This window comes from Aedes albopictus, chromosome 3 (assembly GCF_035046485.1).
Source record: "Aedes albopictus strain Foshan chromosome 3, AalbF5, whole genome shotgun sequence".
NCBI classification, from domain to species: Eukaryota; Metazoa; Arthropoda; class Insecta; order Diptera; family Culicidae; genus Aedes; species Aedes albopictus.
Genome location: NC_085138.1, coordinates 208,247,619 through 208,266,026, shown reverse-complemented (window position 1 = coordinate 208,266,026; position 18,408 = coordinate 208,247,619). Strand labels below are relative to the sequence as shown.

The following is an 18,408-nucleotide window of genomic DNA, read 5'->3' as shown; positions in this document are numbered from 1 at the left end:
TGCTTTCATACATCCCTGAGGACAAAATGGGGAATGGTTAAAAATAGATTCAAACGTGACAACTTAACTGATTTTTTGCTTACCTCGTAAAGATAATCAAACTGTGTGTTTATGGAGGAGAATATGCGGTGCCGCGCAAAACCGGAAGCTTCCTATAGCAACTGCGGGCGGAATATCCGTCGTCGGGTGGCACGGGCAGGTACGGGCTACCACACGAAAATGTTGTTTTGTTTTTTGTCTTTTGACGTTTCAGTTCGATGCATTAGTATTAGAGTCAGTCTAGTTAGAGTCTGGCGGACTGTCACTTTCGATCGGAGCCAATCAAGCATGGCGTCACGGTGTAGCATTTATCGGTGAGGACACTATGACGTCATGCTCGATTGGCTCCGGTCGAAAGTGACAGTCCGCCAGACTCTAATTATAGGGACCCTAATTAGTATGCGTATTGGCAAATTTCAGCACGCAGCCAGTTTTATACTAATCCGAGATTAATTGTAGTGCGCCGAAATCGGCGTACTAAAGTAAAATCTCAGATTAAAATCAAGGATAATACCTATTAATGCTTAAGAAAATCGAGGATAATACGAGATTGGCGTCTAGTACACTGTGGAGCTTACCGCCATTAGTGTACTAAAAAAAAAACACTTGCAGTGCATATACATTAGCGTGGTTCAAAAAATCGTTTTTGCTCCACACCGCTTATTTGAATCGTAACCAGATTCTATGCCTTCTCCCAAAATTTGAGCTGAATTGGTTGAAAATTGAGAGTGCACAAGCCCTTCAAAGTTTGTATGGGAATTACTATGGGAACAAAACGTTTTTCGTTCAATTGACCATAGCATTTCCCCAAGTGCCCTAGAGTGTTAGTTGACCCATGGTACTCCTAGGCTACTCTGTCAGCTACAACTTTGCTGAAGACCACATTCGAATCGGATGCTTCATTAATTTGTTATCGATTTTTATCCAGAATGAAAATCTTTGATCATGATGATTACACTATTCGATGGGCATCACTGCAATTTGCCTTGAAACATAGTAGCCATGATTTATGTGTGCTATCTTTGGCGCCATGTGCAGCAATGTTGCCTGCTGGGAAGCAGAAAGATCACTGTTAAAGTTTCTGCAGCTGGATGAAAATCGATAACTAATTAATGAGGCGTCCGATTTGAATGTGGTCTTCGGCAAAGTAGTAGCTCATAGAGTAGCCAAGGAGTTCCATGGGTCAACTAACACTCTAGGGCACTTGGGGAAATGCTACGGTCAATTTAATGAAAAACGTTCTTTTCCCATAGTAATTCCCATACAAACTTTGAAGGGCTTGTGCACTCTCAATTTTCAACCAATTCAGTTCAAATTTTGGGAGAAGGCATAGAATCTGGTTATGAATCGAATAAGCGGTGTGGAGCAAAAACGATTTTTTGAACCACGCTAATGGTTATCATTGATGGTGAAAAATTGTTCAACACAGATTTAAAACAGTGTTATTGGTAATCCTAATACGGTTTGAATTTAGCTGGAAGATGCCCTTAAAGAGGTGATCACGACGCTTTGATGTATAAATCAGTTTTATTGGAAGTTTAAAAAAATGTTATAAAAATCTCTTATAGAGCAAAATAAAAGTTTGAATATTTCTTAAGTTATACAGGTCTGCCAGGTATTATTTCGTTCGAAGAGTCCAATAAATCTTTTTTTTTTAATGACAAAGGTATGTATGTTCAAGACAATCCTTTTGCTTTCTAAGAAGTTCCTGAAAGATTTCTTCAGTGTGAAATTTCGAAAAAAAAACTTCAGAAAAATCCCTGGATGAATATCTAAACAGATTTTACAGAGATCTCTTAAGACATCCCAGGGGATTTCGATGGAACCGCAAGAGTAATTTCTAAAAAAAATCTTGTAGGAATTTATTCAGAAATCATTGGAGAAATTTTTCAAGCAATTCTTCGAGTAACCCTGGGAAGAATTTTCGAAGCAATCTCAGTAGAAATTTTAAGATAAATTTCAGAAAAACTAGCTGAAAGAACTTTAGGAAATCACTTTTTTTTATCTGTATTAACGAGATTGTTAGCTAAGTTCATCTCGGAACCCACGCTTTACTTCCTTTCCGAAGAAATAACTCACACTTTGTGAGTTTGTCGGAAGTGGGATTCGATCCCAGGTCCTCGGCGTGATAGTCAAATCTTCTAACCATCACACTAGGTCCGCACCACAAATCACTCAATGAAATTTCATAGAAAACCCTAAAATTCTAAAGAAGTCTCTGGAGATAAAAATTTCTCTTCGAAGGAATTTCAAAAGGAATCTCCCAATTGGCTTTCCCGAATTTTTAAAATGTATGCCTAATTCCCACAGCATTGATGTCAAAGAAGCGAAAAAGCACAAAGCATAAGAGCATATGAAGCCATTTTGGAATATTCAATTCAACTTAATACGTTTATTAGGGTGTTCCAGAACAATTTCTATCAAAAATACAACTTTTAAAGGTTTTTCGGATTACAAATATGATGATTACATATCATTCTTTTAATTTTATTGGCATACGTGGTTCGAAGAACTTGTAGCAAACAAGTATAGCTTTCTATTTTTTCCGGTGGAATTAATTTTCGACGAGTTTTAGTATAGTTATGATTTTTTGAAGTTCGAAAATAGTCGAAGAACACAAAATTGATTTGATGAACCTCTTAATTTTAATGGATTTGGAAGAAAATTTTGACCAGTTACTTTTTTTGGGTGCCAATCCAAATATGGGAGTGGACTTGAGAATCAAATATTTTTTTTAATAGAGAGGTTTCCGATGAATTTTTTAAATGAATTTCAAGAAAGCTTTCTGAATCTATTGTTTGTGAAATTTCAGAAGTAACCCATATTAGGCCGTTACAAATATTTATTTCACTTTTTGTCCCACCTCGACCATCCCCTCGACCTTGTCCCCTCGACCATCCGAGGGGGGGGGGGGGGTAAAAATAAGCATTTAATCTGAAAAATATTAAAAACTCATCGGATTTGTTAAAGAATTTTTGGCAAGACCCGACATTTTGATAAATATTTTTTTATCTGCCCTCTCAAAATGCTAAATCCGGCCAAAAATTTTTGAAGGGGGCGGGGGGGAGACAAAAAGTCAAAATTAAATTTGTATCAGCCTTAATCCATTTAAAAAAAATTCTTGGAGAGGAAATCCCTGGAAAATAATCTAGAGAAGAAAATAGCCGGAGGAGTTTCCGAAAGAAACCTTGGTAGATTTTAAGACCGAGATCCTGTAGTAAGTTCTGAAAGAATCCATGCAGACACATGTACAGAAAAGGCGAAATAAGGTAGGGATTTTGTGGATTTTATGCAAGGTTCTAAAACACGAGATTCCTGGAGAATTTTCTAAACAAATCCATGAAGCGATATCGGAAAGTCCAGGGAAAGTTCCTGAATTAACTTCTAGGGTTATGTCAGGCATACGTCTGGAGAATTGTAAAGGAAACTACGGATTTTCTAAAAGAATTAAGAAAAAATAACCCACCATCAGTCGCATCAAAAAAAATTACACGAGCGGTCGCGTCGTGTACTCAGTACACGGCATACGCTTTCAATTATGGTTTATATACTCTACTAGATACAAAGTTGGTGTCTTTAGCAAAAATGGCCAACTGGATAATGCGCGTCTGATAGTGGACATGTGGAACCGGTCAACACGATCTGGTCCTGTCCCGGGTGTCGGAATGGCCCTCGCGGGAACCTGTTTCGAGGACATTTCAGTTATGGCACCAAAACTAGGCATGCGACGGCTCTTTCTTCATGATTTTCCATATCCATTATTATAGTAACCATGAAAATGACCAGTGACCTGCCTGGCCAACCCGTGGTCACCGGAATGTGCCCTGGAGGAGCCTGTTTCGAGGACATTTTGACCATGATACCAAAACTAGGCATGCGACGGCTCTATCTTCATGATTTTCCATATCCATTATTTTAGTAACCATGAGAATGACCAGTGACCTCCCTGGCCAACCCGTGGTCACCGGAATGTGCCCTGGAGGAACCTGTTTCGAGGACATTTTGACCATCACACCAAAACTAGGCATGCGACGGCTCTATCTTCATGATTTTCCATATCCATTATTTTAGTAACCATGAAAATGACCAGTGACCACCCTGGCCAACCCCTGGCCACCGGAATGTGCCCTGGAGGAACCTGTTTCGAGGACATTTTGACCATGACACCAAAACTAGGCATGCGACGGCTCTATCTTCATGATTTTCCATATCCATTATTTTAGTAACCATGAATATGACCAGTGACCTCCCTGGCCAACCCCTGGCTACCGGAATGTGCCCTGGAGGAACCTGTTTCGAGGACATTTTGACCATGACACCAAAACTAGGCATGCGACGGCTCTATCTTCGTGACTTTTCCATATCCATTATTTTAGTAACCATGAAAATGACCAGTGACCTCCCTGGTCAACACCTGGCCACCGAAATGTGCCCCAGAGAAACCTGTTTCGAGGACATTTTGACCATGACACCAAAACTAGGCATGTGACGGCTCTATCTTCATGATTTTCCATATCCATTATTTTAGTAACCATGAAAATGACCAGTGACCTCCCTGGCCAACCCGTGCCCACCGGAATGTGCCCTGGAGGAACCTGTTTCGAGGACATTTTGACCATGACACCAAAACTAGGCATGCGACGGCTCTATCTTCATGATTTTCCATATCCATTATTTTAGTAACCATGAAAATGACCAGTGACCTCCCTGGCCAACCCCTGGCTACCGGAATGTGCCCTGGAGGAACCTGTTTCGAGGACATTTTGACCATGACACCAAAACTAGGCATGCGACGGCTCTATTTTCATGGTTTTCCATATCCATTATTTTAGTAACCATGAAAATGACCAGTGACCTCCCTGACCAACCCCTGGCCACCGGAATGTGCCCTAGAGGAACCTGTTTTGAGGACATTTTGACCATGACACAAAAACTAGGCTTGCGACGGCTCTATCTTCACGATTTTTCATATCCATCATATTAGTAACCATGAAAATGACCAGTGACCTCCCTGACTAACCCGTGGCCACCGGAATATGCCCTGGAGGAACCTGTTTCGTGGACATTTTGGCTTTGACGCCAAAACTAGGCGTGCGACGGCTCTATCTTCATGATTTTCCATATCCATCATCTTAGTAATCATGAATATGACCAGTGATCTCCTTAGCCAACCCGTAGCCACCGGAATGTGCCCTGAGGGAACTTTTTTTGTGGACATTTTGGCTTTGACGCCAAAACTAGGCATGCGACGGCTCTATCTTCATGATTTTCCATATCCATCATCTAGGGTAAATCGCCAATTGTTACACACCTTAAAAACTCGCCAATTGTTGCACACCTCATAGGAAGAGCATGGAGTGTGCAACAATTAGCAAGTTTGCAAGGTGTGCAATAATTGGCGATTTACCCTAAGTAACCGTGAAAAAGACCAGCGCTCGCGGTTCCTACTCTGTATGAGGACGGTCATGCATATAATTTTCGCTTATAGCATGATGAATCTGTTAATTTGATACATATTTGCCTCCCAAAAGCGTTTATTGTATTGTATAAAATCATGTCCAATCTAGTTTTGTAATTTTCGAATAGAAAGAAATAAAAAAATGTTTTTTTTTTGCTTCACGGAGCCGAAATTTTTTGTTTTGTGATTTTGGTTACCAACTGATTTGTATACAGTCATACCTCGGTATGACGTAGCCTCGATATTACGTAACTCAGTATAACGTAACTTTTACCTCTATATAACGTAACTTTTTTATGGTTCCAATGTTTTGCTATTTGAATAATAAGCGTGATTCACGGAATAGTCTTTATGATATTACGCTCCTTCTGGAACCAAGTCTGCTAACTAGTTTAGCGTTATACGTTTCGCAGTTATATGATAGTTTTCAGTGTCAGAAATTGTGTTTAGCTGCTAACTGCAACATGTTTACGTTTCACTTTACGAATGAAATTGAGTAACTGCAACGCCTGACAGATGTTATAAAGCCATCAATTAACGTAAAATGAACGTGAACTTCATGCGACTGTTCATAGGCCAGAGGAACTTATTCACCTAGCGTGAATGAGGATGAAGTATCAGCTACTTCTGCATTTTGTTATATGAAGATCCTGCTTTTTCTCTTCGTTTAATTCATCCACATTCATTCAATTCCTCCAGCCTATTAGGGCAAACATGGCACATCATTTTGACGTTTGGCGGTGCGATAACTCCAAATTTGTTGAACTTACCGGACTTACAGGTAAAAAGCATTGCAGTTAAACCGTTTGCACCGACCGAACGTCTACCGTACTTATTCTTGACATATCATTCCTACTGAAACATAACCTTCCAACTCCAAAAGACATGACAGTAGACAGCAGTGGAAGAAAATTCGGTTTCATGCGATACTGCGAGTTATAACGCCGGGACAAGTCCGCCTAGTCTTAGAAGAACCCTGAAGAAAATCGCTCAAGAAATTCTCTGATAAATCCCTAGAGAAATTTCTTGATAAATTTCAGGCGAAATTTTGTGATATATCCCACGGATGAATTATTTCGGTGGAAATATTGCAAAGGTATTCTTAGTATAATTCCTAAAGGAATTCATGGAATAACCACATGAAGAATTTATGTAGAAATGCCACGTGCAGTACCAGAGGGAATTTCTGAAGGGATTCAAAGCAAACTTCTAGAGGAATCACAGCGAGAATCTATGGAAAAGGGGAAATTCCTGAAGGAGTCATTAAAAGAAATGCGTTGAAAGAAAATGTGGCATCCCTGGAGTAATTCAACAGGGTTCCTGGAACCAGCAATCTTTGATTGGATCTCTGAAGAAATTCTTGATGGTTTTTGACAATATCCTAGCTTTCGGAAGAATTACCGGTGAAATCTCTGAAAAAAAATTAGAAAAGAGTTCAAAATGTGCAGAATAAGTTCCAGCAGGAATTACTAGGTGAATCTCAGCAAATACTTATTGAGCAGGAATAGTTGAGGTATTAGAGCATTTCAGGTATGACTGGGAGAATCTCATTAGAAATTTTAAAGGGAATGGCTGGATGAAACCTTGCAAAAATCTCTGGAATCCCATGGGGAATCCTAGAGAAGCCACAGGGAAATTCCTGGAGGCATCATATCGAGAACTTTTGGAGTAATAGGACAGATCTTCTTAAGGGTTTTGGTCACCGTTGAGTTGTATATTTAGGGATTGTTGATTTTGTTCGGTGATTGCAACACACTAAAACACGATTTATAACGTTTCGGCCTACTGACTTTCAGCCATCATCAGATCTAAAATATATTTTCAAATAGTTACAATCTTAAAATTCATCTTACAATTTTCTTCACCCACTTGTATAAATCGATGTTCTTGCCACCAGTGTGGCTTTACTACTAAACCCCCCTTTTCACACATCTATCCATCTTCGTGTTGGTTCGGTTGCGTCACTCGGTTCGGTCTGCTCGTGTGTGTTGAGAGTGTTCGTATTTTACCCACTAGACCGTTGTACGCTGAGTCGATCCCTCCACATTCACGCTGCATGTTAACAATTTTGTCGTCACCGAGTAGTTTAATGTGGAAGGCCTCCGCAATGGTTCTGCTTGCCTGGTTGTCGATCCTTTCCAGAATTTCCGTGTTTGAGAAATCGAAGTTGTGTCCTTCATCTCGGTGGTGTTGGGTTAGACCTGTTTTTGACTCCTTTTTTCTTATGTTGTTCTGGTGTTCGTTGATCCTTGTTTTCAGCATTCGTCCGGTTTGTCCTACATACACCTTCCCGTCTTCGGTGCCGCATGGTACGGCATACACAACGTTTTTAGTTTTCAATTTTGGAATTGGGTCTTTCAACCGACTGAATACAGTGTTTTTGATTTTGTCACGTGGTTTATGTGCTAGTGTAATGTTGTGTTTGTTGAGAATTTTTGAAAGTTTCTCACTGAGGCATGGTATGTAGGGTGTGGACACGAACTTCATTTCCTTTCTTCCGGTTTCCTCCCACTGTATGGTGTTGTAGTGTTGGTGGGTCCTGTTTTTCAACAATTTGGTGATAAACCATTTTGGGTAATGGTTTTTCAGTAGAATTTGTTTGACTGTTGTTATTGTTTTTGGTCTTTCGGAGGCATCTGTTAACTTGATCGCACGGTCTATGAAAGACCCAATTCCAAAATTGAAAACTAAAAACGTTGTGTATGCCGTACCATGCGGCACCGAAGACGGGAAGGTGTATGTAGGACAAACCGGACGAATGCTGAAAACAAGGATCAACGAACACCAGAACAACATAAGAAAAAAGGAGTCAAAAACAGGTCTAACCCAACACCACCTAGATGAAGGACACAACTTCGATTTCTCAAACACGGAAATTCTGGAAAGGATCGACAACCAGGCAAGCAGAACCATTGCGGAGGCCTTCCACATCAAGCTACTCGGTGACGACAAAATTGTTAACATGCAGCGTGAATGTGGAGGGATCGACTCAGCGTACAACGGTCTAGTGGGTAAAATACGAACATTCTCAACACACACGAGCAGACCGAACCGAGTGACGCAACCGAACCAACACGAAGATGGATAGATGTGTGAAAAGGGGGGTTTAGTAGTAAAGCCACACTGGTGGCAAGAACATCGATTTATACAAGTGGATGAAGAAAATTGTAAGATGAATTTTAAGATTGTAACTATTTGAAAATATATTTTAGATCTGATGATGGCTGAAAGTCAGTAGGCCGAAACGTTATAAATCGTGTTTAAGTGTGTTGCAATCACCGAACAAAATCAACAATCCCTAAATATATAATAGGACAGATCGGTGGAGTACTAGATTTGTAGTAGCGAGCTGAATTTTTGTGTGGTGAGAGGTTCAATTCTCCCTTTCTGCAATGAAATGGTGCAAAAAGCGTGGGTACTATTATTACTTGCCTAATTTGATGCTGTTTGAGCAAAAATTTGGGCAACAGTGTTATTGTTTCCTCCATTTCTTGCAACATAAACAACATAGTTATCCATAGTTTTGCTCAAACTGCATCAAATTAGGCAAGGAATAATTATACTGCACGCCATTTCATGGTCAAAATGTCAGGGAGGTCACTGGTCATTTTCATAGTTACTAATATGATGGATATGAAAAATCATGAAGATAGAGTCGCCGCAAGCCTAGTTTTGGTGCCATGGTCAAAATGTCCTCGAAACAGGTTCCTCCAGGGCACATTCCGGTGGCCACGAGTTGGCCAGGGAGGTCACTGGTCATTTTCATGGTTACTAAAATAATGGATATGGAAAATCATGAAAATAGAGCCGTCGCATGCCTAGTTTTGGTGTCAAGGTAAAAATGTCCTCGAAACGGGTTCCTCCAGGGCACATTCCGGTGGCCACGGGTTGGCCAGGGAGGTCACGGGTCATTTTCATGGTTACTAAAATAATGGATATGGAAAATCATGAAGATAGAGCCGTCGCATGCCTAGTTCTGGTGTCACGGTCAAAATGTCCTCGAAACAGGTTCCTCCAGGGTACATTTCGGTGGGCACGCAGGGAGGTCATTGGTAATTTTTATGGTTACTAAAATAATGGATATGGAAAATCATGAAGATAGAGCCGTCGGATGCCTAGTTTTGGTGTCATGGTCAAAATGTCCTTGAAACAGGTTCCTCCAGGGCACATTCCGGTGGCCACGGGTTGGCCAAGGAGGTCACTGGTCATTTTCATGGTTACTAAAATAATGGATATGGAAAATCATGAAAATAGAGCCGTCGCAAGCCTAGTTTTGGTGTCATGGTAAAAATGTCCTCGAAACGGGTTCCTCCAGGGCACATTCCGGTGGCCACCGGTTGGCCAGGGGGGTCACTGGTCATTTTCATGGTTACTAAAATAATGGATATGGAAAATCATGAAGATAGAGCCGTCGCATGCCTAGTTCTGGTGTCATGGTCAAAATGTCCTCGAAACAGGTTCCTCCAGGGTTCATTTCGGTGGCCACGGGTTTGCCAGGGAGGTCACTGGTAATTTTCATGGCTACTAAAATAATGGATATGGAAAATCATGAAGATAGAGCCGTCGGATGCCTAGTTTTGGTGTCATGGTCAAAATGTCCTCGAAACAGGTTCCTCCAGGGCACATTCCGGTGGCCACGGGTTGGCCAGGGAGGTCACTGGTCATTTTCATGGTTACTAAAATAATGGATATGGAAAATCATGAAGATAGAGCCGTCGCATGCCTATATCTGGTGTCATGGTCAAAATGTCCTCGAAACAGGTTTCTCCAGGGTACATTCCGGTGGCCACGGGTTGGCCAAGGAGGTCACTGGTCATTTTCATGGTTACTAAAATAATGGATATGGAAAATCATGAAAATAGAGCCGTCGCATGCCTAGTTTTGGTGTGATGGTCAAAATGTCCTCGGAACAGGTTCCTCCAGGGCACATTCTGGTGGCCACGGGTTGGCCAGGGAGGTCACTGGTCATTTTCATGGTTACTAAAATAATGGATATGGAAAATCATGAAGATAGAGCCGTCGCATGCCTAGTGATGGCGTCATGGTCAAAATGTCCTCGGATTAGGTTCCTCCAGGGCACATTCTGGTGGCCCCGGGTTGGCCAGGGAGGTCACTGGTCATTTTCATGGTTACTAAAATAATGGATATGGAAAATCATGAAGATAGAGCCGTCGCATGCCTAGTTCTGGTGTCATGGTCAAAATGTCCTCGAAACAGGTTCCTCCAGGGTACATTCCGGTGGCCACGGGTTGGCCAGGGAGGTCACTGGTAATTTTCATGGTTACTAAAATAATGGATATGGAAAATCATGAAGATAGAGCCGTCGGATGTCTAGTTTTGGTGCCATAACTGAAATGTCCTCGAAACAGGTTCCCGCGAGGGCCATTCCGACACCCGGGACAGGACCAGATCGTGTTGACCGGTTCCACATGTCCACTATCAGACGCGCATTATCCAGTTGGACTTTTTTGCTGAAGACACCAACATTGTATCTAGTAAAGCATATAAACCATAATTGAAAGCGTATGCCGTGTACTGAGTACACGACGCGACCGCTCGTGTAACGGTCTGGTTCACAAAAAAGTTACACCAGCGGTCGCGCCGGTGTACTGAGTACACATTTAAAATGTGAGGTTAGAATTACGTATTTTTCGAGTACTTTCCGTGCATTTTTTCATTTTTTTTTCTTTCTTACTAACAAGAAGAAGAGTGGATCTTGGAATAGGACCAACACCCGGTTCAATTTGGTGCGAATTTCGGTTATTTTTTTGCATTTTTCTGAGACGCGTGTACTCAGTACACGCATGCGACTGATGGTGGGATAATGAAGGATTTCTCATTGAAATATTCAAAGACATTCATGGCAGAATTTCTTCAAAATTTCCTAGACAATAATTTGAAAGAATCGCTGGAGGAATTTGTAAAGATATCGGAAATTTAAGAAATCTTTGAGGAAATTTTTCGAATAAAACTTTGATAAACTTGGCGGGTAATGAATTAAGATATTCATGAAGAAATCTTCGAAATTTTTATTTTATGGATATGGATTTGGATATGGATTTATTAAGAAATCCCTGTAAGAAGTTCCAATAAAACAGGTTGCACAAGGGCACAAAAAATGGAAAACTCACAGCGTCGTAAACACATTGACGAACAAACAAACAAACTAAGATTATGTAGGAGGCTCTTTCGCTCTTTCAAAATTATATTGCTAATTTTAAGTGGAGTGCAAACAAAAATTTAAATATCAGGAAGAAAGTTTTTCTTTTGTGGGCGCAACAACATCGAAAATATTAAAGAGGTAATTCCTAGAAAAGGGGAAGAAAATTGTCTTATTCTCCATTCCATAACATAGCTTTTTTTCACCTTCGGGGGCGGGGCGCTAAAGCTTGGATTATTCACAAGGGTCATTTTTGTATGTCTGTGAGTGTGCAAACATATGGAAAAACCACGAGATTTTTTTTATATTTTTGGAGCGAAAGATAAATATCCAATATAACAGTAATTTTTACACATGTATATGAAGGCACAAAAAATTAGAAATTACCATATAGATATATTTAGGGTGGGAATGAGTAGATTCCAATGTCATAAATGAAACTTTTCTACACCTATTAATGCAAAAGTTGGAATATTCACAAGATTCAATTAAGCTGGAATTCGAAAGGGCGTAAAACATCTAAAATCACATAGAAGATTTTTCTAAAAATGCGTAAGAAAAATTCACAATATCGCAAAAGAAAATCTTCATACAAGTATGGGTCTTTTCATAGATCACGTAGACAAAACAATAACCATCTCAGAATTCCCACCCCCTCGTAGACTTTTGTCCATACAATAATTTTAAAATTTGTATGGAGCGTAGACTTCTGCAAAACTATTTAAAATCTATTTTTTTATATACTTTGAGTATTATCGGCAGGTTTGTTCTCCTCGTCATGATGTGTCTGTCCGCCAACCTGCCTGAAACTTGGTCGTATAACTTCAATATGTTTCAAAAACTGCCAATGACGAAGAGAACAAAACCGCCGAAAGTAAATAAGCTCCCCTATTTGTGGGCGCCCAGCTAGTAGTCATGGGAGGGGTTTTGAGCGTTAAACCATTCCCATAGTTCCATATAGTAGGCGTCTCTGCGCCTTTTACTTTCAGAAAAATCTATGAAAATGCCGCCTTTTATGTGCATGGACCTACAAGGCGCAAGCATAACGAAAAAAATGGCAAGGCAAATTTCTTACATGCAGTTGGGCGGAAAAAATCCGTATTTCACTGAGAAGTTTTTTCTAACATGTATGGAAGCCCAAAAATGAAAAAAATACGTTGTTTTATTTATATTTACGAGGGCGCTCATCCTGGGAGTTGGTATGGTTTTCAGTTTGACTTAAAGAGCTGAAATTTTGATATCACAACTAAGACTTTTTTAACTCGTCTATGGGCGCAAAAATTTAAAACACATATAAAGTCATTTTCGCTGAAATTTGTAAAAAATTACATTACCGCAATGACGATTTTTTATAAAAGTATACGAGAAAAACAATTAGAACACATTTGTTTCTCACATATATGAGGGCGCAAAGCTCGTACCCAAGGAGGGTTTTTGGAGGTTGAATCCTTCTCATTACCTAAGTTGCATTTGGCGCCCTCTACAGAAAATAGGAAGTGTAGAATAAGCTTTAGGCTAAGATGCGCCTTAATACAAATTAAAGAAACTGAGAATATCTCTCCCATGCCGCCTTTTTTTGTGCACTGAAGAACGCAAAACTATAAAAATCACTTAGACGATTTTAATATATCCGCCCTACTAGATTCAAACAATTCTTAATTTCACTGAAAAGCTATTTTCTTACATGTATGGAAGCGCAAAAAAGTACATAGGTTATTATATTTGCGAGGGCGCTCATACTTGGAGCTGAAAAATAAACATTTTTTTTTATCTCAAGAGCTGGTTACTCAGTGAGTAACTTGGAGTAACCACGATGACACCACTGGCTTTATTTACCTAGAGCTATACTATATGAGGATTGAAGATAAAGCAGAGATTTGATACTTGCTTCTCCAGGGCATCGTGCAGGATTTTTTTATGTGCAGTGTTGCATTGGAACTGAACGCGAGACAAAAATGAACTCAAGGCATTGATCTTTTCAAAAATGTGAAAGAGTAAGAGACTTAGGAGTAATCTTAGACTCTAAGCTTACTTTCGTAGACCACTACAACACAATAATTCACAGGGCTAATAACATGCTAGGGTTTATTAAGCGTTTCTGCTACAACTTTAATGACCCATACACAATCAAAACTCTGTATATTGCATATGTAAGATCAATACTGGAATATTGCAGCATTGTATGGTCTCCTTTTTCAATCACGCACGAAAAAAGATTAGAATGAGTACAAAAGCAATTTCTATTATATGCTCTTCGTAAATTAGGTTGGACTTCATTTCCACTTCCATCATATGAAGCACGCTGCAAGCTTATCGACATACAAACATTGAAAGAGCGGCGTGAAATTGCAATGGTTTCTTTCGTTAACGATATCGTTTCACAACGTATTGATTCAACAAAAATCTTATCCTCATTAAATTTTTACATACCTTCTCGGCAACTACGAAATCGAAACATATTCATAACAAACCACTGTAGAACAAACTACGCCAAATTTGGGCCTCTTAATCGAATGATGGACATTTATAATCAACACTGCGAAACCATTGACTTTACAATGTCTCGGCATAACCTTAGAAAATACTTTTACAGTCTTCGAAGTCCCAACACCTAAAAACATTATAAATACACTGCCTATCCTAATTTAATTTTTTAATATTTTTTATGTATTTCTTAGACTAAACTATAGCATTAAGAAACAAAAATATGTATATGTAAATGTACTAGTCTACGTCGGTTGACGAAATAAATAAATAAATAAATAAATTTTCTTAACAAGAACGAAGTAGGCTATGATCTTGCGTGTCAAAGCTCTGTCCATATTCGCATAGTTGACGTTCGCGCCGCTGTAGTTTTCAACACACTTGATGTTTTAGCAATGAATAATTCGAAGTTTAATATTTTTTTTTCCAAGTTGGCATCGAACAAGCTTGAATAAAACTGGTCACGTATACACAGCTGCGTCAGATATAAGCTTGTATATGCTGACTTTGCCAATGGTGGTTACGTCGACTATGCGAACATGGGCAGAGCTTTTCTCTGCTCATGAACACCCCGTTCAGATCTCTATTTGGCTTCTATCTTCGTCTCAGCTATCTTCTATCGCTATGCCATGCTCCATTATACTAACGCACTTCGTTTTTTCTGGCTCGACGTTCCAACTGGAACTTGACCTGTCTCTCTTCAACTAAGTGTTCCACCACAGTTATTGATTGAAGTGCTTTTTTTGCCTGCCATTGCATGAAAAAGTATACTGTGAGACAAGCACAATGATGTACTAAGACGTCGAGGAAAAATTTTTCCGACCGGAACGGTAATCGAACTCGCCGTCTTTCTATTGGAGCTCCTTAGCCTTATCCTTTAGGCTAACTGGAAACCCGGCACCGCTCAAACGCCAAATTTTTTGTGAATAACCTGGCCAGCATAAATTCGTGCAGAATTCATGGTGGTCCATGTACAATTATAAAACCTCGGACATTAAGATATTGCGATTGCGCCGAAATCCAGATTTTCCAGACCGACGATGGTCTGACCAGTTCGTTCTCTCAAAAGAAGATGTGTATATTAATGAGTTTTAAATTGCTAAAATTACAGATAAATAGCGGAAATATGGTCATTTAAATTCATCCAGGAGTTGCTTAAGATAATCTTTCAGGGATTCTTTCAGAACATCCTTACAGATTACACTTTCTAGAATCCTTCAAAGAGTTGAATTCAGAAATCGCTTCAGCGTTTTCTTCAAGAGTGCCTTAAAAGATTTCTTCAGGAGTTGTTTCAGGGATTGCTTCTGGATCTCCTTTTGAATTTGTTTGAGGGATTACCTCAGGGGTCCTTCCAGAAGTTTTTCAGGAATATTTCCTGCAGTTCCTTTGGGATTTCTCCCAGGAGTTTCTGCAGGATTTCCTCCAGAAATTCCTCTAGGGATTTCCCTAGGGAACGTTTTAAAATTACGTCCAATATTTGGGGGAGGGGGGTCTAGAAAAATGTGACAGTACGTGTATTGGGTATAGGGAAATTGCGTGACAGAGGGGGGAGGGGGGGTCTAGAAATCCCGAAAAACGATGGACGTATTTTTTGAATCTTCTCCTAGGAGTTTCTTCGAAGGTTCCTTCAAAAGTTCACTCTGAAGTTGCTGCAAAAGTTCCATCAGAAATTGTTCCAGGGTTTGCTCCAGAGAATCCTTCTGCGGATTTCCAGGAATATTTTCTAGAACTCCTCTCTCTCTCTCTTTTTGGCGTAACGTCCTCATTGGGACAAAGCCTGCTTCTCAGCTTGTTCTATGAGCACTTCCACAGTTATTAACTGAGAGCTTCCTCTGCCAATGACCATTTTGCATGCGTATATCGTGTGGCAGGCACGAAGATACTCTATGCCCAAGGAAGTCAAGGAAATTTCCTTTACGAAAAGATCCTGGACCGACCGGGAATCGAACCCGTCACCCTCAGCATGGTCGTGCTGAATACCCGTGCGTTTACCGCCTCGGCTATATGGGCTCCTTCAAGAGTCAATACAGAGATTCCTTCATGATTGCTTCGGGAGTTGCTTTCCAAGGGCTCCTCCAGGGATTGCTTCTAAAAGTTTTATCAGGGATTTCTTCACAATTTACTTTGGGGATTACTGCATTACTCATTCAAGGATTCTTTCGAGAGTTCTTTCAGGGTTTCTTTCTGGAGTTCTTTCAAGGATTAATTCAGGAGTTCTTTCAGGGATTCTTTCAGGAGTTCTTTCAAGGACTCCTTCATAGATTTCTTCTGGTGTTCCTTCAGAAATTCTTCCAGGAGTTGCTAAAACTATTTTGAGAATTCCTTCTGGATTTCCAACAGGGCTTCCTTGCAGAGATCTTTCAAATCATTCAAGAAGTTTCTTCAGGGATTTCTTCCAGGAGTTCATTCAGGTATTTTTTAGGGGTTGCATGAGATTTCTGCCAGAGTTTCATTAGGGATTCCTCCGAAAATTTCGTCAATAACCTATCATGGATTTATTCTTGTAGAGTTTCCTTCAGGAATTCTTTCTCTTGCAGGGTTTCATACAGGAATTATTTTACACACTAAGATGGACGAACGCTGGCACCGCCATGGCTCAGCTAATATTTGTACTGAATCTCGAAGATACAGCGTTTGTTAGCTGAATATCGGCAATAATTTTCAGCAAACAAACAATGCAATTGCTGAGATCTCGTTGAAATTCCAGTTTGCTGAGCGCTCGACGGTGCCAATCTCGGTAAAAATCAAAGAAAATTGCCGAGATTCAACGAAAAAAAAAAATAAAAAAGAGGGATTGTCCTAGGAATTCCTTCATGGGTTCCTCCAGGAGGTCATTCAGGGATTACTTCAGAATTCCAGAGTTTACGGATCCCTTCAGGAGTTCTTTTTTGGCTTTCTTCAGAAGTTCCTTTAGGGATTTTTCACTAGTTCCATCAAGAATCTTCCCAGAAGTTCCCTTCAAGATTGCTCCAGAAGTTCATGAAGGGATTTCTCCATGGGTTCCTGCAGGGGTTCCTTCAGAAGTTGCTTCAGAGAACCCTTTAGGAATTCTTTCTGAAGCTCATTCAGAGATTCTTTCAGGTACTTATGTAGGGATCCTTCCAGAGCTCTTTCAGAAATCCTTCAAGGAGTTCCTTCAGGGTTTCTTTTATGTTGTTCTTATAGGGTTTCCAGCAGGAATTTATTAAGGGATTTTCCTGGAAATTCATTCAATGGTTCCTCCAGTAGTTCATCCAGAGCTTTTTTCAGTAGGTCCACTAATTCTTGAGATTGCTTCCAGTACCCAAGTAACCAAGTTCAGATAAAAGGGTACTTTAAAAGCTAAGCAGCTTGTTCGAGGTTGTTCATTAGCCTTCTAAGCAGCTTCATTTTTAAGTAATTTTGGAACTTGAAAGTTCACATAAGCACGCTGAATAGCTTTCTAAGCAGCTTCTGACAGAACTTTGACAAAGTTCATGCAGAAACAAAAATGTATTTTTCAGAATCACAACTCTGTTGGTGGGTTTGTGATTCATGTCTGAAATTACTTCTGATAATTATATTTTCACATATGTCGCTGCTATGTAGATTTGAACTGCGTGAAAGTCTGTCAACTTGCCGCTGCGCTGCTGAAGATACTTGACAAAGTCAAGCTAACTTCACTACAGTACTAATGTGCAAAACTAGCTGCCGACAGAAAATCGATTCAAGTCAGACTTTACCTGCTGTTCACTCTATCGCAACTGTAGTACTGTGGTAGAGCGTTGGGTTCTCACGCAGCGAGTATTGGTTCGAATCCGATGGGCGGCAATTTTTTTTTGCTCAAGCCCAATATTCATTGATTTGATAAATTCATATTTGTCTTTTATTCGTGTATGCTTAGGCAATTATTTTCTGTAAAATAAATAAACTTGATCTTCATTAAAACACAATGCTACTGAACTGAACTTCTATGAACTTGAAAGTTCCGACAAAGTTCCGAGTAGCATCTTAAGTAGCTTTAAAGTTCCGCGAAGTTCAGATAAAGTTCCGAATGGAACTTTCTGGCTGCTTAAGAGGCTAACAATGATCCTTGCCGGAACTTGTGACCGAAGTTCCAGCAAGGCTTATCGCTAGCCTCTTAAGCGGCCAGAAAGTTCCGTTTGGAACTTTATCTGAACTTCGTGGAACTTGAAAGTGGATTTTGTCATGGGAAGCGGAACTTTTGGTTATTTGGGTAGTCCCTTCATGGATTCCTCCAAAAGGATCATGGAATTTATCCAGAAGTTCCTTAAAGGGTTCTTCCATA

General features: G+C 40.0%; 1 protein-coding gene across 1 annotated transcript; it reads right to left on the bottom strand.

Annotated features, from left to right (window-relative positions):
- Nucleotides 1–380: 380 nt before the first annotated feature.
- LOC134291234 (uncharacterized) lies at nucleotides 381–18,113 on the bottom strand. Its single transcript, XM_062858737.1, has 2 exons — nucleotides 7,367–18,113; nucleotides 381–7,305 (listed from the first exon to the last, which is right to left on the bottom strand). The coding sequence occupies exon 1, from the start codon at nucleotides 8,459–8,461 to the stop codon at nucleotides 7,430–7,432; it is 1,032 nt and encodes a 343-aa protein (XP_062714721.1). The 5' UTR covers nucleotides 8,462–18,113; the 3' UTR covers nucleotides 381–7,305; nucleotides 7,367–7,429.
- Between the last annotated feature and the right edge of the window lie 295 nt (nucleotides 18,114–18,408).